This window comes from Lissotriton helveticus, chromosome 6, assembly GCF_964261635.1.
Source record: "Lissotriton helveticus chromosome 6, aLisHel1.1, whole genome shotgun sequence".
In the NCBI taxonomy this organism is placed as follows: domain Eukaryota; kingdom Metazoa; phylum Chordata; class Amphibia; order Caudata; family Salamandridae; genus Lissotriton; species Lissotriton helveticus.
Genome location: NC_136067.1, coordinates 56,242,901 through 56,267,163, shown reverse-complemented (window position 1 = coordinate 56,267,163; position 24,263 = coordinate 56,242,901). Strand labels below are relative to the sequence as shown.

At 43.8% G+C, this 24,263-nt stretch overlaps 1 protein-coding gene across 1 annotated transcript in view; it reads left to right on the top strand.

The window, feature by feature from the left end:
- Nucleotides 1-24,263, top strand: part of ZFAND3 (zinc finger AN1-type containing 3) — a 617,257-nt gene that overhangs the window by 462,841 nt on the left and 130,153 nt on the right. Inside the window, exon 4 of the mRNA XM_078647365.1 lies at nucleotides 22,657-22,722. Within this exon, the coding sequence (XP_078503491.1) occupies nucleotides 22,657-22,722 (66 nt within the window). The remainder of the gene's footprint in view (nucleotides 1-22,656; nucleotides 22,723-24,263) is intronic.

Sequence of the window (24,263 nt, the reverse complement as noted above, 5' to 3'; positions counted from 1 at the left end):
AGCATTTGCATTAGCTGTGCCCATTTTCTGTGGCATTTCTTGCCAGTATCGGGCAGTGACCAGCGTTCTTCATAAATGTCTAGCCCAATGTGGCTAGCGTTCAGAAATGCTCGTCTGCACTCGCACTGATATGGTGGTCGTCTCATTTGTCCACGAGCTTCCTTTGTCAAGAGTCAGGATGGCTCATGACTACGTTGACCGAACGCCCAAGCGCCCCTGGCTGTAGATGGCATTTTCAGGTTTCTTTCTTCGGTCCACAGGCATATAGGCTTGGGGTGGCCGATGTTGGAACCTTTTGTACCACTCGCTAATGCAGGACGCTTCTCTCAAAAACTGCTATATAGAAGAAATCCAAGTGTAGCAACTAGGCAGTGTATCAGAAGCATGGGTGCGCACCTTTTTAGTAATCAGTATAATGTAGGAATTAGGTAGACACCCACTCTCTGTGTAATGATTGCCTTCCTTGTGATATCCAGCACCAGTCTTACACTGGCTCTGAATATCACAAGCAATAAAAGACACTGGTTACTTGATGCAGCAACTTTGAATCCGAGTTCAAGCAGCACTCTGACTGACTGACTGAATTATTTTTAAAAGCGCTCTTATGCCGAGGTGTCTTGGCGCTGTGAATTAGGGATACAGTTACAGGACTTTGGCTTCAGGAAGGACACTGAAATATTGATTGTTGAAAAGACTGACTCACCCCAGACTCAACAAATGTCATATTCCGATGACTAGCAGGATTCAGAAGATAGGCTGTTCACACGTCATAAGAAATGCTGAACCACCTGCTCCATGTCGAGGTCCTAGAACTCCGCGTGTACATTAAATCAAGTGCTTCGACTCTGGAAATCAAGTGCTAGAGTGGAAATTGGCATCTTCAGCTCAGTCAATGGTGCTTGATCTCATTCTGACGAAAATAGCAGAGCACAGTGTGAACAGGGCCGTGCTCCATTCCGAGGTAAACATCAGAGACGAGCCCGAGAATAGCAAATCGAATTTAGAAAGGACACATTTCCAGCACCGAAAAACACTATCTGGTCCCCTTTGCCTGCTGGGTATGTATAAACTATGTGCTACGAGGAGGAAAGTACACCTTTATTGATTAGAATGCGCGATTTTTGTCGAATATATTTATTTATTTATTTTATTTATTGAGGAGTTTTATATTGCGCTAGCCTGACCCAAGGGTATCGGAGCGCTTCACAGCAGTTTTTGAGTAAGTTTCATACAATAAAGCCCTATTCTACATATAGGTTTGGAAAGTCCTCGTGAGCTGAGCAGCGTTGAGGTAGTACGTGAGTCCTGAGAACCTCATAGACTGCACGTTGTCTTGGGGAGAGTACAGTAAAGCAGTGTTCTACATATATATATATTGGCTTATTATTTTGTGTACCCTGTTTAAATGTCACCCTTATTGTTTAGTTAATGGCGTTTCGAAGCAGTATACGTCACAAGTAACGTTCGTGTGCCAATGCATTCATTTGTACCTGCACAGGGATGTAGAAAAGTAACCTTTTAAACGTTTTTATCCAAATTTGTTAGATTTCTACATTTAGTCAGGCCCTCGCTCAGCCATAGAATTTACAAGCACGACTGAGCTATTTCAGGTTTTGACCGCATCTCAAGTGAGACTGGCTCTTTTCATGGGATATCAGAGGGGGAAGGGAGTGATCAGTTTTAGAAACGCTGAGCCTTAAGTAGATTAACATAACCGAAAGGTCCTCCAAGAAATACATTAATAAATAAGAAAGTAAAATACTGGGTGAGTCCCAATAATGAGTGTCTACAACCTGCAACTACCACCACTGATTAAGCAATGTTTATCTGTCTTATTTTCTCCTATAACAAGACTTACCTTGCCACCCTGTGCTGCCTCCTCCAGTGGTGCACAGTGTAAAACTGCCCGAAGTTCAGAGTCTGGTACTTAACACTGTCTAAGCAGCTATGATTAAAGTGAACAATGGGTGCTACTTTCGACTTACACGCCATGAAGACATAACACTAAAGCCACAAACGCAAATAGGGTTCCGGGTAGATGCGGTTTAGTTATCCATGCTGGGCGAGCACCACTACTGTTAAAAATGCAAATTAACAGTAATTGAAAAGTAAGCCTCTGTGACTGTTTTGGGGCAGGCTGCACTGCTCCCTAATGTTCATAAATGCCACGCGCACAACAGGTGTCTGCCCTTCTAGTGCTGCGACGATGATGGGTCTATGGTAGTCCAGGGCAGTAACTTTCCGTGGTGCATCACTCTGGTGCAAACTCAGGATCTGATAACGTGAAGAGGAATGCCACCCGACCAGGCTGGGCAGAGGGGCACCAGTCGAGAAGGTGCACAGACTGGTGTTCTCTACCACGAGCCTTCCTTTCGCTCAGCAGCACCTTCTCAGCACTTTCACTTAAATACAAAGTTGGCAGTTGAGGCACCAGTGTGTTAGCGAAACAGTAAAGATTTAAAGGAAAACAAAACAGCTTTTTATTTTGTAGACAAAACAGTTTTAAGTAGGAAGTTTGAGTATTGGCGCGAACCCACCGGACAAGCCCAAGAGAGGAGAGTGATGCTCTGTGGCTCCTGCTGCCCATCCCTCCCTCCCTCCCTCTCACTCAGCTCTCAGGGGAAAGGCACTTACTGCTGCACTCCACGTCCATGCAGCACTTCAGGTCCGAGAACCTCCGGTCCACTGAGCCATTCTTCTTGCCCAGACTGGGGCAGCAGCAGAGCAAGGCAGCCAAGAGGCAGAGAAGGTGCCGGGCTGCAGCCATGTTGCCAGCAGTGCTGGCTGGAGCATGACATGTTCATGTTAAAGCGAGCGCCATGCTAGAACCTAAAGCACAACGCCCGGGGACGGGGTGGGGCTGCGAGCGGCAGGCGCCATTGTTGATTGTGCTCCGTGTAGCTCATTTAAATAAAAAAAAAACAATGTTTGAGTGCCGGATTCACAAGAAAGGCACGAGTGCATTCTATTATAGATAAAGCATGTTGTAAAAAGAAAATATTTTTTTTCTCACACTGCGACCGCTTGAAGGCGGCCATATAATGTGTAAACGTTAGAAATGCAGTACAATTAAAGGTCAGTGGGAGGGGGCTGCAGGCGACAACCGTGATTGGTGATTCTACGCCCAAGTAAAAACTAATTAAAGAAAGTAGTGCCCACAGACTTAACAACACGTACCATGTAACAACCGAAGTAAAGGGACCGATCGCCATGGGATGTTACAGATGAAGCGAAGGCCATACTAAGGAGGGACTAACGAGCCGATTACTGAATCAGAAGCCAGCATTTACGAAGGACAAAGACACAAGCCAATGAAAAATATGGGCAGAGTGGGCAAGGCCTCCATTCCATACTCCACTACAGCAAGTCTCACAGAGCAGCGTATGCGCGCGGACTCAGGCGCGACCTAATGATGCTGGTTCCAACATCAAAGCCATATGGGTTTTGTTTTAAGAAGTTTATGCATGCTGCACGTACAGAGCTCACATCTAGTGGCTTTGCCAATGCTTGTTGGTAATGGAGACTTTTTTCATCATCAGACTTTGACCCAGAAAATGAGTAAGCCAGAAAAGTGAAAGGCAGAAAGAAGAAGACGGTAAAATAATGGCAAAGTAGAAAAACAAAACAAAGCAGCGCTGAAAAAATAACCTGCAAGAGTGAGCTAAAGGTGCCGGGAGTGTAGGGTAGAACTTGAGAGGCAGGAGGTGGAGTTAAGACTAGGCAGCCTTGGTATTCAGCAACCCTGACAATCCGCAGCAGCGACCGCAGGCTTCTGGGACAAGCTTGTCTAATTAAGCCCCTCCTTTTCAGGATAGTGATGGTGTGCAAGTACATGAGAGGAAGAGAATGATGGGACCATGACCATGTTGTGACTGTCTCCTCTTGAAGGCTATGAATGGAATGTATTGCAGCCATCTCCTCATAATGACGTGGCAGCGTACCATGAGTTTCGATACAAATGTATGAAGTGCAGTTAAAGGCCGAAGTCTAGCTTTTTAGTTACAATTTCAACACCATTTCTGCCATGTTTCCAAAAAGAGCTTAGCTGCCTGCAAGAACTGTTCTGAATCATTTAACATGTGCATAGAGTGGGCGTTGGCTCCTCCTCAGGAGAGTACCACTGTTTACTTTATTCTCTTGGCTGCTTGGAATATCATTGCACCTCCTATGTAGTACTTACTAATGTTTTAGTAAGGAGTTAGGATGCTAGCCTGATCTACAGGACGGTTCCTCCTCACCAGAGAATCCAACCTATGTAGTTCCTGACTCTTTTATTGTAGCCATAATGGGAAAGCCGGACTCTATCTGGAATTTACGGCTTTGCCTCCAGTAGATGAGGAACGCAAAATATGAGATGCTGTGGGTGGGAAAGTAGTGGAATCCTGCTGCCAGGAGGCGGTGTATTAAGAGCTCCACAGACTTTTTAAGAGGTGCAGCCATTGGCCAGAGGGAGACCATCAAACGGTCTTGCAGCATTATCCAGACGAGAAAGGAATAAGCAACAACTGTGATCAAGATGGTAAAGTAATCGGGAGCCTTAAGGGCTCCCTTAATTTCCAATACCTTGTGCACCTTACCACCTAGTCACACTCTCCATGCTCAGATGCACAGGCCTGTTTGCTTCCTTGTTAGCTTGAAAACCAAGCGAGAGGAATCCAAATGCACTGTCAAATTAGTTACAATATTTGCATAATAGCGGCGTGGATGCACAACTGCTTGGCCTGTGCTCGGTTACACCTTTCTCCTCACTAGTGTGGCACTGGGCACACCCTGGGTTTCCCTGGGTCATTACAAGGACTGTTAGCCCTCCAAATTGAGGCTAGTTTGAATGAAAAGCATGACATCGCCTAGAGCCTGCTCAGGTGTGATCTGGTAATGGGGAGACTGCTTGCAAGTCTGAGAGCACATCCCAAGGCCGCAGAAAAGCAGCAGATACTTTTTAAGAGACCTCCCACACTATTGGAACAGTTGCAGTGGGGTTTTTGTCTTTCTCCTGGAGGCGCAATCCAACCACCTGGAGTGCTCTTGTAGGACCTGCTGGCCATCACATTTCTTATGGTGATTGTTGCTGCTTCCCTGCCTTCTTTAAATGTTTTAAATACACATGTGGGAAGCTTCCAGCTTTTAATGGGTGGGTCTAATTGGAGCTAATAACTTTTTAAGATACTTCTAATGGCCCCTTCTAACTGGATGAGGTTGAACTTCACAATGGCTTTAATGAAGCAGTTCTAACTTGAATCTTACCATTAACTATGAAAGATCTTTTGCTAGTAGCTCATGCGCCACTCCTAGGAACAGGGTGTGCATGGTTTAGATGATTCATATGCCGCCCTTAAATAGTTTCATGGTATTGATTGGACGCTAATATAGATTTAGCATTGGCTTGATGTATTAGCCCAAGTGTTTGACCAAGCCCCCAAATAACTGTGACTGGTCCACTCAAATTGTATACTCAAATGCTGTCCGCAAGAGTCCTGAGAAAGAAGTGACCCACAGTATGATCCACCATACACATCAAGAGCAAATATCTTAAATCCACATTTTCCCAACTTTGCTCAGGAAGCCTGCTGTTTTGCGGAAATCCTTCAGCCTTTGGGGGCAAGGTGATGGGGGTATCCCATCAGATTTCAAGATCTGTGCACCAAACTCTGTTCTTTAGCTACTGCTACTTATTACTTTCCTTGTTGTATTGTTAATGTTCATTATTTACACAGAGTAGCCAAAATAAAGACGCCTCTACTGTGCTGAATAAAGTGGTTTACTTGTTACTGATAGTATTAATCTGTAGAATATGTTTGCAAAGGCAGACCATACGGATCAGCAAAGCCAAATAAGACTGGTCCCCGTATTTTTTTTTTATCTGCATTTCTGGAAGCTTTAGTCCAATGAGTGTCGTCCTGAGGTGTAATAAAGTAATCACACAACACTGACCCATTCCTATCCTGATTGCCATCCCTTAAGGCATATTCCTGCCAAGAAATTCAACATTGCTGGATCCAGAGGAGAAACGTTGTTAATAATGATCTGGGCATGAAGCTTAATAGAAGAGGTGGGATGAGAGTGGTGGAAGTACAGAGGCCTGGGTTGGCGATGAAGAGCGTGACTCGCCACACTGAATATTGTTGAACCTTTCAAATGGTAATGAGTTTGATGGCCCTGATGAAGAAAACATGCTATCTGAGATTGATTAACGGGATGGTGCAGGATGTTAAAAATTCCCGGTGTTACCACATTTGCCGTTTTGCTGGCAGGAGATGTGGCTTTTTAATCCAGGTTACTGGAGGGTTTCAGCCATTTTTTAATACCAGCGTGTTCCATCGGAAGTAGGAGCCAGTCAGGTGGTTTAATAACATTGAACGCTTTTGCTGCCTTTTGCAAGCAAAGTCCAACAATATTTGTGCCCTAAAATTTACAAGTTATTTTATTTTTAATTATATATATTTTTTTTATTTTTGTGGCCTCCATCACCCCACATTTTGTGCAATGTCTTGAACATTTTGGTAGTATTTATGCAATATACTTAGAGCCCCCCGTTCAGTTTTATAAATATTATAATAGTTACTGATGATTTTAATGCTAAATGAGGCATTTGCTATGATAACTTTAAATCACTAATTTGGGGCTTCACCTGGTAGGTGGGGGTGATGAAAGGAAAGATGCCCATTGGAAATTCCTGTAAGACCTATTGGATGGGCATGAAATGTTCTCATGCTCAGGTCACTTCCTCCATCAACCGTGTCTTGTACTTGCATAGGGAGGGTTTTGTCAAGTATTATGGTTCACATATTATTTGCAGGCGATAGAAGGCTTGGGCAGTGAACACAATCTTGTTTTAATTTACCTTTACCCTTCATTTATTGCATTGGGCCTAGCTAACAGGCATGAGAAGAAATATTTTGCAAACGCTGCTTTCTTGCCTAGATAAGGCTGTGGAGGTCTTGAATGATATCAATACGTTCCAAAGCATTAATGGTTATTTTGCATTATTGTATGGCCAAGTTTAGAGTGAGTTCATAAATTGACTACAGCCAGTGGCTTGATTAATGCAAATTTCAGAAAAGCAAGATGCGGTCTCTGGCCGGTCAGTAAACCTTGTCATATTAACTGGCATAGTGCAAGGGAATTGTAATAGATTTAGCTAGGCAGTTTGAGTATCAAAGCAGAAATAAATAAAAAATGTCTGGGAGGAGCTGGACACGTTTTGAAAGATTCCAGATCCTTTTAAATAATTGTGCAGGGAGCAAAGTAAGAGTAGCATTGGATGCATTAGTAACAGTGAAGACATGGCACAATCTGTTTAATAATGAGTGCGGAAGCTCTGGGAGGGGGTTTCTTGTGAACCAGGTGCTTCCTCCCAATGAGCCCCTTAATAACAAATGTATTGAAAATCATCTGAAACACAGGGAGACTGCGGGAAATGTGGGGGTTGTCCAATATCCAAATGATAGAAATGGTGAATAAATCCAGTTCTGGTTTCTACAGACTATCCCCTCAGTAAAGATTTTTGGCAGGATCCTTGTGGAGAAGTTGCAGATATGGGGAGCTGAGGGATTGGTGACTCGGGAATAAGGTCTTATGCACTCCCTCATTGTGAAGTATGTTATGATCAAGGAAAAGAGCAGTATATCTAGAATTTATGGATCTGTGAACCGAGTTTGGTTAGGTTGGCAAGTCCAAATTGTGGCAGCTCCTGTCTGAAAGAGAGGTTAAGAAAGCTCGGTGTCTGTTTCAGAAGATGCATTCCCTCTACTTGGGAAAGTATATCATGGCTTAGGGGTTGACTGCTCGGTACCATTTGAAAAATGCATCATTCGGATGTGTGGTGGCACTGTTTTTATACTCCATGTATAAAAGCCATGGTATCGGAGCATAGCCTACCTGCAGCAGACAATCCGAGAATTAAGAGAAGCATTTCAGACTTGGTACGTAGAAGACACCATCCTGGTATCTAGGGTGGTGATGCAGATGAAATGCTTGGTTATTAAATGTTACTTTTATGGACGACAATGGTGTAAAACAAACCAAGTTGGTTTTAGGGTGTTAGTTCCTTACCTGCTTAGTTGGGAACTTCAAGATGAATGTGAACTGAGGGAGCAGCAAATGTAGCTAAAATCGTTAATAGGACCATACTTAGCTTTAGGAGAAACAAAGATGGCGATAGTTATCAGTCCTCCGTGTATATTCCGCCAAAAGCACTGCATTGTTTATATGAATAGGGCTGAAGTTTAGGGTTTTGCCATGGTGTACCCGCTGCAAGGGGATGAATATAGATTGTGTCGCGCCTTGAGCTTACCTCTACCCAGCCCTACATGTGTCCACCAGGTTGATTTGGATTTCCTCAAGGATAGAATAAGATGTGCAACTTTAATCTTGTGGGCATCGGTCATGCGGGACTTGGCAGTATGATCCTGAGGACATCCTTGGAATGGAAGACCAGCTTTTGTTGATGTACCACAAGCAGTGGTGAAAATAAACTGCAGAGATGTTTGCGAACACCCTGGTTCTATTTGGTTTTTCCACAAAAAAGTGCAACACTATTTAATTTGAGCGCTTACTTGATTCTAGAGATTTTGGAGCATGAAATAGTATCCAGATGATTTCATGCTGTCATCAGACTTGTGCTGGGTTGGAGACCTTTTTGTGATGACTGGAAAGGCTACTGGAAAGGAATCTTTTACCCCACTTAGATTTTGAAGTTTATCATACTTCTCAAAGACAGAATCCCAGAGAAACCATGCCTGCCCTAGCAATGGGCGTCAAGCTAAACCTACATGCACTTTTTATGGTTGCAGGTTCTGAGAGTCACAAAAAAGATGCTTTTGGCAACTGTACGGTCTCTTTAGAATAAACAAGATTTATTAGAGCATCTTTTAAAGTGACGCTTTTGGTAAATTGATTTGATTTGTAATCCAATGTAGATTTGACTTTGTTTTTAGACCGAAAAACTATTTTTGTTGGTTGGGCCTTCATATTCCTCACCCATCTCCTGTTTAACAACTTTATTCATGCCTATCGGCGAGAATCCCAGCAATGCTACCTTCGCTAAAGGAAACAAAATCAATCTGAATGGAAGATCAGGAACCGAATGTCTGCACATTAACAATGCAAGCTCTAGGAAGAGCATTGCTCCACTAGGCACCACACGCTGCAAGAGGATCGTCCTTTCCCTCGCCTAGATGGCCAGTTGCGGCTTCTTTCAGGGATATTGTCCATTCCTTGGGGTGGTTTACTGCATAAATCATGCAAAACACATTCCCTGCTTTCACTTGACAACTTTCTTCTCGATGCGAAGAGTTCACACTATTAAATAGTGAGTCTTGCTTTCAGCAGTCAGAGGATCTGCCTTCTGTGGTCCCCACTGGGACTGCTGCCGCCAATTGCTTGTCTTGCATAATGCAAGGCTGGTTAATACTGGACGGAATTATGCAAATGAGTTGCAAGCTCCATAGGGCAGGAAGTATACATGGCTTTCACATTTAAGCTTACTTCCAATCACGCCAGCACTGAGAGAGACTCCCAGCCACCAGGGATCAGTTTGTAACCTAGCAACGGTCTAATACAAGAGAGACCTAGAAGGAGGGCACATCATTAATTGCACAATAACCATTTCAAGATTATCCTTTGATGTGAGCGGCTCCTGATGGCCATTAAATTGTTTTCACTCCTGCAGACAAGACATTTGTGCCTCGGCACGGAGGATCCAGGTACAGCATCGCTAATTAGCACAGATTCTAAGTTAGATCCCTGGAAGACCAGAAAGGAATGACTGATGTCAAACACTGTTGCACCAAAGACGCGACCCACTCATACAGTTTATTCCCTGGATTCCCTCCATGTTCATTAGTGTAAAGAAGCATTTGTGCTGCCGTAACTTGCACATACCAGGTGCACCATTCGCGATGACGCTTCTGTCTGGGACACTGCCAACAGCAGTGAAGAAAGCAGTGACCACCCGTCTTCTGAAAGAGCTATCTTCTTCTGAATTTAATTCTTGGGCCAGTTTCAAATTAGAGGGAAGATACGTGGCTCAGCAACTTTAACCCACTGAAACTGCTATCTTGCACCATTTTGAGTTGTGTCCATCCACTCCGGATCACCAACCGACCCATGCCCCCACCACATCTTCAACAAGGCCGCCTCCGTCATCGCACCCCAACTCCGAGACGTCATCAACTGCTCCTTCAGCACCGCCACCTTCCCGGAGAGCTGGAAGCACGCCGAACTCGGCGCCCTCCTGAAGAAACCATCAGCTGACCCCACCGACCTCAAGAACTTCCGCCCCATCTCGCTCCTCCCGTTTCCTGCTAAAGTCATCGAGAAGACCGCCAACCGACAGTTTGCCGCCTTCCTCGAGACGAACGGATCCCTCGACCCCTCGCAGTCCGGCTTCCGAGCCAACCACAGCACCGAGACCGCCCTCATCGCAGCCACTGATGACATCCGAGCCCTGCTCGACAACGGGGAAACAGCTGCCCTCATCCTCCTGGACCTCTCCTCAGCATTCGACACTGTCTGCCACCGCACCCTAGTAAAACGCCTCAGCAACATCGGAATCCAAGAGAAGGCTCTGGAGTGGATCATCTCGTTCCTCGCCAGAAGAACCCAGAGAGTCCGCCTCCCCCATTCAGATCCGAGGCCACCGAAGTCATCTGCGGCGTACCACAAGGATCATCACTCAGCCCCACCCTGTTCAACATCTACATGAGCCCCCTCGCAGCCATCGCACGCCAACACAACCTCAACATCATCTCCTACGCCGACGACACTCAGCTGATCCTCTCCCTCACCAACGACCCAGCCACCGCCAGAACCAACCTACACGAAGGGATGAAAGAAGTAGCCGAGTGGATGAAGAACAGCCGCTTGAAACTCAACTCAGACAAGACGGAAGTCCTCATCCTGGAACCATCTTCCTCCGCCTGGGACGACTCCTGGTGGCCCCCTGCCCTGGGCAGCGCACCCAAACCAACGGACCACGCACGCAACCTGGGCTTCATCCTGGACTCCTCCCTCTCGATGACCAGACAAGTCAACGCCGTCTCGGCCTCGTGCTTCAACATCCTACGCATGCTCTGGAAGATCTTCCGATGGATCCCCACCGAAACCAGGAAGACGGTCACACAGGCACTCGTCACCAGTCGACTGGACTACGGAAACACCCTCTACCCCGGAACCACAGCCAAACTACAGAAGAGACTCCAACGCAGCCAGAACGCCTCCGCACGACTCATCCTGGACATCCCCCGCCGCAGCCACATCTCCGGACACCTGAGAGACCTGCACTGGCTCCCTGTCAACAAGAGAATCAAGTTCCGTCTCCTCACCCACGCACACAAGGCTCTCCACGACCTGGGCCCCAGGTACCTCAACAACCGCCTGACCTTCTACACTCCCACCCGCCAACTTCGTTCGACCAACCACGCCCTCGCCGCCGTTCCACGCATCCGAAGAACCACCATGGGAGGAAGATCCTTCTCCTACCTGGCAGCCAAGACATGGAACTCCCTCCCCATCCACCTCCGTCAGACCCAAGACCACCTCTCCTTCAGGAAGCAACTCAAGACCTGGCTGTTCGAGCAGTAGCAGACACCCCCCTCCCCCAAGCGCCTTGAGACCCTCCGGGTGAGTAGCGCGCTATATACATTTTTTGATTGATTGATTGATTGTCCGGGCCTGGGCAACGCCAAAAATCAGCCTAGATCACCCGTTTATGCAGTCTGAGAAAACCAGTGGATGTAGCTGGCAGGGCTGTAGGGTCATAGGAGTTTGGGGGTGAGCCTCTCTCTTGCTGGTCAATGCTGTTTTACTGTGATCCACAAACAGGATACCGTTGAGAAGATGTAGTGAGGGTTGTAGCTGCACCCTTGCTAGCTGGCCACAAGCAGGCTGGCTTCCTCCCAGCATATATACACAGGTGGAACAAATGCAGAAACTAGGCAATACAACTATCCGTTTAGGAAATAAAGAACCTAACGGACAGAAATCAAGTTGGTTAATAAGGCAAGGCTTTAAGTAAAATGTTTTGTTAATTAAGTAAAGTTGATCAGAGGATTAAAAAGTTATATTAAATGAAGTGAGGAAATGTATTGGTAAAATCAGCTGTGTATTTTTTTCAAAAGTGCTTTGGTAGTTAGCAGTTAATGTTTTTGATACTGAAGAGAAATTAAAAGCCCCCTGCAGTTTCCTCATATGCAAAAATATCTTAAGAAAAATGAATTCCTCCAACTTCTCTGTACTTGCAGCAGTACTGCGCAACTTCTATGGAATAATTCTTGATACATGGAACCGTGAGCCTTCAGGTCTCCAGAACCGGTTCTTCAGACTCCAATCTACTGCTAACAGTTGCAGGAGACTGCACACAAATTCAGTTCAGGTCCACAGCAAAATATCACCTCTTCCCTGCATCTGTCTGCAGGAACAACAGCTTTGTTCACAGAACCTTATACATTGTGCCGCCGCTGACCAGTTCCAAGAAGAAAAGGCAAACTGGACCAGATGAAGGCTATGGCCACTAACCCTGGAGATAGTTTTGGGCCCAGATTAGACTCCTCCCTTCCTAACCCCCCCCCCCCCCCCCCAAAACATGGCCTTTAGTTTTCAAATCCACACTTTACCGCTGGTCTTTATGCTAATAATGTGAAATTATCCTCTACTAACGTTTTAATTCACATTACATATTGGAAATACACCCTGGCTGCAGCATTGGAAGTTGTAGGTTCATCACCTAGGGATACAGCAGCTCTACCCCGACGCTAACTCTAGCAGTTGTAGGGGTCACATCCGTTCTACTTTGAGCGTTACTAGGGCCCCAAATCTGGCTCTTCAAGTGATTCCACCTGTATTCTGGGTGAAAAATCTGCCTTTAAAGTACACTTTTCAACAGGACCCAAACCACAACAGTAGTTTTAATATATTTTCGTTTTCATCATAGCTTACAATGTCTTCTGGTGGTATTGAACAGGATAGGCAGCAATGTTTTGTGGTTGCTGTTTGACGTTATGTATTTTAATGTGTGTAGCTCATATATAAATTCCAAAGCATGTGTTGACGTGTTTAAACTAACAAGTATTTTGCACACACAGTTGTTGGCACTTGGCTGTCATTTTTCACTTCAGCTGTCAGTTTTTCTTTCTTCAGTTTAGCAAAGGCATAGAGTACAAGGAGTTAGCCTAACAAGATCTCATGAGAGCATTTCCATAGCTGAACCCCAGATGTGCAGCAGGAAAAGAAAAAAAACTGATTTGAAGCAGAAATCTACATAGCGAACACTCCGAGCCAGAGTGAAGATTTATGATGCACGAAAAGTTACCAACTGAACATCCAATTAATTCCGAAATAGTTGTGGAGATGGTTGGGACAATTTAGAAATGATATAATGCTTTGCTTTTCTGGGTTACCCTTTAATGCCTGTATTGGTGTGAGGTTTTTGAGCTAGGACTTTGCTTAGCTGCATGTTTTCTACCTGGAGCTGAAGTTGAGTGGGACATAAAACGCGTATGACGAGTCGAGGATAACTGTAGCGGATCGCGTGCACAGAACACCTCTTGTTGGTTTTCGTTTGTTTGCATGCATCTTCTCTTCATTTTGAATCTGAAATTCAGTTGTATTCTTCCAAAATCTGCCATCTAATGGTGCGTTTAGGATTCATATCCACTTCAACTTTCACAGCTGTTCCGGTGCCACTTGGAAAATAGGGGTGTATCAGTGCACACAGTTATAGGTTACAGTGAAGGAAGTGAACTGCTACCTTTAGCAATTCAGACATTTTTTTTTTAACTGAGGCTAGAAAAGGCAACTAAAAGGAATTAGTCCTTCATTTAGGTACTCTCTGTACACCAAGAACATTCAAAAGCAGAGACATCTCATTGCTATCCTTTATTAATTGCCACTGTCTCTCAATGTCGCAGGAGAGGGTGTCTTTTCGATCCCATTGCTCTTTATCCAGTACCTCACAACATCCCCTCCATCAGACTTTGTCAGTGGGACTTGCCGCAGGGCTGTAGTCCTTATCCATGAATGGCTGGTCCAGCCAGGGGGGCGGTCCCTCCCCTAAAAGTATTCTGCCAGGCAGGTTCTTCTTCCTCTTCCCAAGGTTTTGTTAATAAATAAGAAACTTGAAATTCATGAAAGAATGCTCTGTACTAGAGGCTCACCCGTTCCATCCTGCAACTTAAGATCCCAAAGGAATTCCTGATAAATTGCAGGGAAAGATCCCGATCAGAACCAAACGTGCATGTTTGTGTTCATTCACAATCGTTTGGCAGTCAGTCTATTCCCAGATACTGCTGTCAGTAGCAGGAATAAATCCTGATCCAAGGTGACAGAATGAGGGCAGAATCCTCGAAATTTGCAGTGGTTACAAAAAACGAATCTTATGGAGGGAAGGGGCAGCGGGTAAGAGGGTAAATGCCATGTGAAGGAAAGAAAGTTGCAAACGCTCTTTACTCCTGAAAGTATGTGGCAGTTGCTGCTTCCCAAAAGAACTCCTCAAATTCGTTGTGCCTTCCAGAAAATGTTCATGTGTTCACTGCTTTATTTATTGTTTTGTTTCCTTATGAGTTTTACCATGGCAGATGCAACCTGATGGACTACGGGCAGATGTACCCAGATGGACATGGGGCAGATGCAACCTGATGGGTAAATAGTTTAAAGGTAGGGGTCATCTGTAGTGGCTATCGATCCTTTTGTGGCTCTGCTAAACAGTCACAGGTTCTACCTGTTCGGTCTGTGACCTGAAAGCCTTCTGATGCAATAGATTCTACAGATGCTCAACCAAAACCCATAGTTTGGTAATCATGATCCCTTGACCTTTACGCTATAATTATGTAATAGCATTGGTTGGAGTTGAAACATAATATTTGGGATCCTTCAACAAGCAGACGTGTAAGCCCTATCTCTAAACCTTTAAAATACTGTGCACCCATGTTCACAGCTGCTGCTTCTCCCTCCAGAAGCCCACGAAGAGTTCCTACTGTCCAAACATGCCATCCAGTTGGATGCACTCCTGATCATACATGTATCCCAACAGTCTCCTCCAGTCAAAATACCCCTTGCATATTCCACTGTTTAGGAGCAACTTCATTATGGAACACAGTGCAAACAGGACTAAAACATCACAAAAGAAATCTAATGTTTATTGATGTATGTGCCGTATCTGGACTTTATGGCTAACTAGATGGATGCACCTCATCCATGAACGCCTCTGTCAAGCATAACAAATTACCATAATACCTGCAAAGTCGCCTCAGCTCAGTTATTCCCCGCAACTCCACAGCACCAGTAGCCTCCCTGTTGATTTAAGACCAGTTTGCCCGAGCTACAACATCCTCATTGTTTGCCCCATAGTACTGTGAGTATTGACGGCCACACTCTGATCCCTAGCCTGAAGTGACTTAATTTGTTTTCACTCCAAAATTTGTTAAGATTCATCTCACATAGGACGGCTCAATTAAAGCCTGTCATACAACTAAGTTAAGCAAACCTGATAAATTTTCTGTTGATTCAAGCAAACCTGATAATGCCATATATACGCATCCTAGCTAAGCTAAATCTACTCCTTTTTGTGTCTTTAAACTATTAGTTTCTATTAAAACTGACCTGCCTCAATGTTTTCCTACTTCTGATTTCTCTTTTTTTCCACTTCCAGAATACTGGTTCTTCTCTTATACCATGTCTGTAATTTGCAACTTTCTTTCCTCCGCTCATCTTGAGACATTTTCCCTGGAACCCTCATTACATATTAATACTATTATATTATAATAGCAGACTTCCTATTCTTCTCAAAAGACACCCCTGTGGGGTAAAGATGACATTCAACTGGTGACACAACTTCAGAGCCAAAGCTACTCTAACATTGTTGAATTATTGCAAATTTCTATCACACGTTTCAGCTGAAATAAAAATAAATCACCTCAACCTTTGAATTTTTTCAATCTCCTCCACCTTTTAGTTTCATCTCTAAATGAAATGAGAAAAGTGCCCCTGCCTGCTTCTCTTCCCCATTCTTTAATTCAACCTCACCTGCCCTCATATCCAGTTATCACCCATCCACTGGCTGCAGCCAACCCGGAGCCTCTGCTGTCAAAGATATATCAAATTGAAAACACAGGTGGAAGAGACTCATCAAAATTTGTAGTATCCTCCAACCATACCTGTCAAACTCTGCCATGAATGTGACTACCCAGAGCTTGGAAGCCCATAAAACTATCCCTCGGACCAGCCCTCTGCCAATTGTCAAACCATTCCATCCGAACATCAGTAAATACATGAAAAACCTTGTCAACTCTTATCTTATCAGAGTGATTAAACCTTGGAGATCTGTGACAGGTTTATTTCAATACGAATACATTTTCTGCTAGAATCATAACCTGTGGCTGGGACTCGTTATTCTCTTCAGTGTTGAGCTAAAACAGTAGTGGCCATAGGATTGCAACTGGTTGATTGTTTTAGTAACAGGTGTTCTTTAGATATTTTTTTGGGAAGGAGAGAAGCAATGTCTTATTTCGATTTTGTTTTGTAAGCTGTTACAAACCCTTGTGATAGGATTGTGTAATTATAACTTGTTCTTGAATACAGTGTTTAACCTTTTTAATTACTTTCTTGGCTGAAACCTCTATAGGTCTCCAGAATGATATCTTTTGGAGCTTTTACCTTTGAAAAAGAGAACCTAACTTGAAAACCCATATCCGGCTTTGCAGATGACCCTAGCTAAATTTTGAATAGTTATGACATAAAGGTGTCACTTGCACCCACATATGGTTCATTGGTTGATAGATTCGAGAACATGGGTCTGTGCGGCAAGGATTTTGAGAGAGGACTCCTCCCAGCTCACCATAATCCCTGATCAGGAACCGGCTTAGGTATTTTTAATTCAAGACCATACTAATGACCATCCATTCCCATGTAAGACTGTTAACGTAACTGTTAAGAGAACTGCACGTTGAGCTCCTTGAGCTTAATATAAATGGAGTACTCATGGCAACTAAATGGTTTTGGCAAGATACAGTGGAAGTGGATGGTATTTTGTGTTGTTCATGATGTCGGGGTAAAGATCAGTAGGTTTCACTGGTAAAGAGTTGCAGTTGTATTAAGCGGTAATTGAATCTAAAGCCTTTAATGTAATTTAATCTATAGCTTTTTAATGCGCTTGATCCAATTTTTGAAACTTACAAACCTTGGTTAACTCCTTCAGAAGCCTATTTTATTATTTACATTTACAATTTCCCATGTAATTCTTTTTGAAGTTAAAAAACGTTACAAAAAAACCTTAAAAAAATTAAATGAAGAAATTGTGTATTGTTATACTGACCTGAAAAATATTATCCATCAAACTGTACTGTTACGTATTCCCCACAGAACACATTTGTGTTTGTGGTATTCTACTTCGACATTCACCCACATTGGCTAATTTTTGGAAAGCAACATGCTTTTATTAAGGATTTTATTAATTGTATTCTGTTGCAGTATTTATATAGATTTTGCTATCTCTATATGGGGCACAGAAGTTCTTGCCTACATGGTCCGTAATCTCCGCAGTGTATGGTGTGTCTTTGGAACGGTGTTGTCTTTGTTTTTATTGATCCTATATGAGAAGTGTTTTCATGTCGTGTATGATGACCACCAAGGTGCAGTTATTGTGTCATGGGTCGTAGTACTAAGCAGTGTGGTCCACGAAGGTGTGAGAGATAAAATGTTTATGGTTTTCAGCATGCTTTCAGCAGCTCTGCAGGCCCCTTTCTGGAACGGTTGCTTCAAACTGCCGTTTTGTTAAAAAAAAATGTTTTATCCTGAGCAGGTGTGGGTGGAATCAGAAGTGATGAGGAGATCTGCTGGGATGGGCTCTGTTTCTATCATCCCATATCTGAATGTCATTGTGAGATGTAAACAAGCAATTATTGCATGTAGCTGGTTAGGACTTGCAGTAGTGGACTAGGTTGGAATCCTCCGATTGGTCATCAGTATGTGAAAGATCCCTTAAATTATTCCATGCCTGTTCAATTGGCGATGGCTGGTACAGTACTGGATGATGGCTAAGACCCGTAACAGATATTTCTTATGTGGCTATAAGGGATTAAGCTGTAGTTGGCTGCCGTCCTCAGAATGTTATGGAATCAATCAATAAAGATCAATCAAGAGATTAGTAAAGCGCACTACTCACCCGTGAGGGTCTCAAGGCACTGGGGGTGAGGGGGTGATGCTACTGCTCAAACAGCCAGGGCTTGAGTAGCCTCCTGAAGGTTAGTAGGTTCTGGGTCTGCCGTAGGAGGATGGGGGAGGGTGTTCCAGGTCTTGGCGGCGAGGTAGGAGAACGATCTGCCGCCGGTGGTCGCTCTTCGGAAGCGGGGGACGGGGGCGAGGTCAGCGGAGTGGAGTTGGCGGTTCGGGATGTAGAAGGTGAGTCGTCCGTTGAAGTGTGCTGGTCCGGTGTTGTGGAGCCCCTTGTGTGGTATCAGTATTAACCTGACCCAGAAGGGTTATATATGAATTGACTTTATTGTATAATACTCAGGCTAACCATGATGCAGCCCTTGTTAGCTAACCTGGATAAAGAAAGTAGCGTGCTGCTAGATCTGTTCCATATGAAGGTTGTAAGCTGTAGTATTTACTTGAAAGTGAGATTCTTTCTGGGTTTTATTCCATGGTTGTGGGATGATGGTTATTTTGGAAATGGTCATGCTTTCAACTGGTTTCTGTAGTGTGTATGTGCCTGAATACTTAGAATCCTGGCAGGTAGCGAGTTCCAGAGCTTGGTGGCTTGTGCTGAGAAAGAAGTGCATCCTATAGATTTCTTATGGTAAGGTAGTATGATGACCCCTGATTCAAGCTTTGGGCATAGAATCCTGTTTTGTTTGCATTGCTCGTGGGTATAGTTTTCCTTTTGTTTGAGAGGCTCTGTGGGCAATACAGAGTGCCTTGAACATTGCCCTCCTAGCTCTAGTTAGCCAGTGAAATGATTGTTGGACTGGTGTCATGTGTTCTCATGTGACAGTGGAGAAGGAGTCTTGCAGCAGTATTTTCCATTAGGTGTGTTTGTGCATGATGAATCTTTGTGCTCCAACATCTAGTCTGTTGCCATAGCCAAACTTGGAGGTTACAAATGTGAGGATATTTTATAGTATTTGTTAGTAACCACGTTATGGGGAAGGTGCAACACAGTAGGTTCATTGTTTAGAATGTGCTCCTTAATTATGTTGACATGTGGCATTAATGATAGGCCTGAATCCATGGTAACCACTAGGTTTCTGACTAACCTTGATGTTGTTGGAGGGCCTCGAGTTCCTTGGGCCATATGGAAGTAGACTGGTATTCTTGCAATTGCCTGCAAATCGTGATGTCTGTCTTTACAATGTTGAGTTTTAGATGTTTGATCATCCTCGTGTTTATGGCACAGTCGTCAAGTTTTGAGTTGTAGAGTTTTTGCTCGCCACACATTTTTAGACTAATTTGTGTCATCTGCATAGGTGTAACAGTGAGTTGAATGATTTAACCAGGTTTGGCTAAAGGGTTAAGTAGATGTTGAATAATAGAACAGATATGATAGACCCCCGAGGGATACCACAGTGCTGATGTGAGGAGCAGATGTGAACGGTGGTAGGTAAATCACACTTTGTCTCGAGGTTGAGTAGCAATTAAGTTTAGAGTATTTTCATGTATTCAGAGATGGTGGCATCTTTGGAGTAGCATGTTGAGGTGGGCAGTGTAAATTGCAAGTGATGAATCCAGAACTAATACGGGACCACTCTGTTCTTATCAAATGTGAGTTTTAGGTCCAACGTGGATATAGCTGACTGTACTGCTGCCTGGTCTCAAACGGAATTGTTGGTCAGACATCAAGTCATTTTGTACGGTCAATTTTGGACGTTCGGTAAATACAGCTCTTTCAGACATTTTTCCTAAGAATGGTCCATTTGATATAGTCCTGTTTGCTCCGTCAGTTGGGTCAAAGTTTTTCTTTTTGAAGAGTGGTCTAATTTGGCAGGTTTTAAGGTTTTCTGCTCGTGTGGGAATGAACTTAGTTCCTGGGGCTTGCACAGCTTGTATCTACCTCCCCTGCACAGCTTTATGAAGGATATCTTTAAAGATAATTGGAGGTACTAGGTCTGAAGATGATTTTAATGGTCTGCTTGTGAGGATAATGTAGAGTAAATCTTTTTCTAAGACTGTATTAAAAGTATGTAGTCCTGGAAGATTGCTTTTATCTCTTTTTTATGGTGGTTTGGTCAAATGTTTGGGGTGGTGGTGGCTGTGTTCTCGTTATAGTAATATTAGATCTTTCTAATTTTTTAGATCAATTCAATAAATATTTTGTCACTGAAGTCTTGCGATTGTGGTGTTTGTGTTATCTCTTGATTTTCTCCACTTGCGTTGTAGTAAGTTGACTTTTGGTTTCATTCTTTTCATGTCATTTTTACGTTAACCCTGTATGTGGTCTGTATTGATATGTAAGTGTAGTGGGGATCCAGATGTAGATGGTGTGTGTCTTTTGAGGTCACATATTTGTTGGGGTGTGTCAAGTTGGGAGCTGAATTTGTGGACGTCCAGTGTTTTCCATTGCCTGCATGAGTGTTTATTGTTGTTGGAGTTTTGGTTTCGCCGTCGAATGTGATAGTGTTGTGGTTGCTCCAGCTTACGGGGGTGTTGGCTATAATTGCAGCCTGTCCCAAAGGAGCAAATATGACATCTGAGTGTGTCCAACATAGTGAGTCGGGCCACAAACAGTTTGTTGGAGGTTTAAGTCCTCATGGTTGGTTGTGATAGTTGTGGGTAGATTTTTTGTGCCAAATCATATGAGATCATATGTTGTCTGAAAGAATGCAGATGTGGGTGTTTCATACGGGTCTTGGTCACTGTCTCTAGTAAGACATATTCAAAGTTTGCATTGCTGGTTTATATATTAGGAGGAAGGATAAGTGATAGTTGGAGTAGGATGACATCTTGCTTATTTTCAGTGATTTTTCTTTTCTTCTATTATGGATGACGGCCAGGCCTCCTCTAATTTTGCCAATATGATTTTGTTCTTGATGCCAAATTCAGGTGCAATGGCACCATGGCATTTGGTTGTACTAGTACGAATGTTGTTTATATCGGCTAGGACAGATGGCTTATGTTTGGTTACTGCATCAGGCAGGGCAAGAATGCTGCCAGGAGCAAGCATGGATGAATCAGAATAACAATCCCATATCTTGGAAATGCCCTTGAAATACTCAATCTAGTTGGCACCTGCTTGTGTAGTGTCCATATTAGTGACCATTGGAACTGTGTTTCTACTTAAGGAAGTTGAGATGACCGCAGGCATGTGCCAGGCTTACTTTAAAAGTTCCTCTTTGATATCCAGGACAGCCTCAAAGTTGAAACCTATATCGGTTTTTGTAAGAAATGTACAAAACTGTGGTCTCCACAGAAAATCTTTTTTGATCTATAAGTTTCTCTTATGCTGGTTCTCTCCTTACTAACTAGTTTGTGACCCTTTCAGCCGGCCAGCAATGCAGAGATCAATCAATCAATCAATCCGGGGTTTTATGAAGCGCGCTACTCACCCTTGTGGGTCTCAAGGGTGGGGGCAGGGGCTGGTCCGTATCAGTTGAAGAGCCAGGTCTTGAGGTCCTTCCTGAAGGTGTGCAGGGTTGGGGAGCGTCTGATGTTCACAGGGAGCTCGTTCTAGGTCTTGGCTGCGATGTAGGAGAAGGCACTCCCGTCTGTACCGTTCCTGCGGATGCGCAGGACCTCTGCCAGGGCGAGGTCAGCAGAGCAGAGGTTCTTCTTTGGTACATGGAAGGAGACTCTCTCGTTGGGGTATTTGGGTCCTATGTGGTTGAGGGATTTGTAGGTGTGGGTGAGGAGTTTGTAGGTGACCCTCTTCTCGACGGGGAGCCAGTGGAGGTCTCGTAGGTGTTGGGTCATGTGTTTGTGGCACGGTGTTCCGAGGACGAATCTAGCTGCGGCGTTCTGGATGGCCTGAAGTTTGTGTAGAAGGGTTCTGTTTATTCCGGTGTATAGGGTGTTGCCGTTATCTAGTCTGCTTGTTATGAGCGCGTTGGTGACGTTTCTTCTGCAATCTGGGGGCATCCATTTGAAGGTCTTGCGGAAGATGCGCAGGCAGTTGAAGCTGGTGGATAAGTCATAATTGGTTGCCTTCTATCGTCTGATATTGATTCCATAAGCGAGTTATTATTTTGAAGAGATCTCTGACATGGTTAATAGCTAAAAGCTTTGGTAGTGCATGTTGAGACTCCTCTGCTAGTATTATTGGAGGTGCCCCAAGTGACTTAACTAGAAAATACTGTGGATGGGTCACGAAAACCATTCTAGGGGAAGTAGTACTACAGGGATACTCTTTCACGTATTGCTACGTGTCTTTGTTAATCGTCCCGGAAACTTCCAACATCCTTCTAGGGGGTAAAGGTGCAAAGAGGGCACCGTCCTTCCTCTCTGTACTAACTGTATATGCATGATCCCTTTTTATTCCCACTTTTGATGTTTTTCGACAAATACACAAAGGTAAGAATACTAAAAGAGCTCTACAGGAGCTCAATGTTATGTCCTCCAAAATGCATTTGTGAACAGGCTGCACTGTTTATTTGGTTTGTCTATTAGTCGGACATCTTATCTTATGTCCCAGCTGTTGGATACTGCCCTAATGTTTGTCTCTGTTTTTAGGTGGACCATGCACAGACACAGCTCATGTTTCATTAACCACACCAACCAAAAGGTCTTGTGATTCAGGTTAGTTGGACTTTATTTTAAATGATTTTCCTGTTGTTTCTGTTTTGTCTGTTCTGCTTAGCTCAAGATACAGGATAAGTGTTTACATTTAGCATGCAGTTTTTGAACATCTCGAGGCATGAAGCAGTATACGCTTTAGTCATGAGTCAGCCTGGTACTTTGAGAGTAGCTTGCCCCCACTTTACACCTCTTCCATTGGAGTGCCTGTCCCACCCAGCAGTACCCTTTGAAGCTAACAGTGCAACTAAATGTACTAAATCCTTTTGACTTGGACTGCCAGTTCTTAGTAAGGTGGCATTGCATTTTCCTTTTGATTCTCTGCATTGCTGAGAACTGGCACTCCAGTAAAGATGCATATAGTCAGTGCAAATAGCAAACAAACACCTCATTTATCTCATACTCCCAAACATTTTAAGGTTCTATTGACTGCTTGACTGTTCTGGAAATGTTTTGTCTCATCATAGCATTGTCCTCTCTTCATGCCGATGTCCACCTATTGCTTGCATATGATGTTCTCTACATTGTATAGTTTGGTCTGCCTCTCGCATCTCCAGTTCAGGGTGGTGTGTAATCACAAGGTGAAACCGGTCATTAGCTGTATACAAAAGGATTTGCTGCTTTCCTTTCAATGTATCATTACATCCAGTTAATCTGATCTCCAGGCCTTTAAGATGCTGAACTGCAGTAGATCCTGGTAAATATTGGACTTTTGTATATTTTGTTTTTTATTAATACTGGAAATGACCTGTCACATTGACCAATACTTTGAATGTCCGTTTCAATGACTGCCTTCTGATAATGCGGAAATCTGCCCAAAAAAATGTAACTTGTCATTGTAAAAGACCCAAAGTCATTGCAAGATCTGCAAATGTCCCTGATGATCTATCTCCTCAGCGTCAGAGTTTCATTCCTGGCAATAGGCGTAGATATTTCTCTTTTTAATGGGGCTGCCTTTGCAAATATCTGAGTAGCTACTGAGCATGCTTCTCCACCTGGTCGCTCTGATGTACTCGAACAGAGTTCCAGGTAAAAGTCTAGTCTTGTCATATTTTAACTGATGTCTAAGTAAATAAGGGTCTCATCCCTAGAGAAGTGCTTCTCTGTTGAGAGACGCTACTTAAGGCTATCTAACTTTCTACCATAGTGTCTACTGTACAGTGCTACCCTACTATGTGCTTTAGGTCTTATCAGCACATCTCTGGTATATGCTAGGGCACAGCGGTCTGTTTGTTGCCTTAATGAGGTGTCCTGGTAGGTATTCGTTACTGTTCATCTGCCTTTTGAAGAGAAATGAGCTGGACACTAGTAGTAGTTCCTGGACTCTGAATTGAGCTAACAAGATCCTGTTTCCAAGATCGCCTACACTACTGTAACATCATACTCTATTTTCTATTGAGAAATTAGCAGGACTAGCTGTTGCAGCGCTCCATTAGCTCCCAGGATTAAATTAAAGGTCCTCTGCTCCTTCCACAGAGTCTAGTGGAAGAAAGGTCCAGCTTACCTGCAAAAACTGACTCATCTCTGCCAGATACATTTGCTGA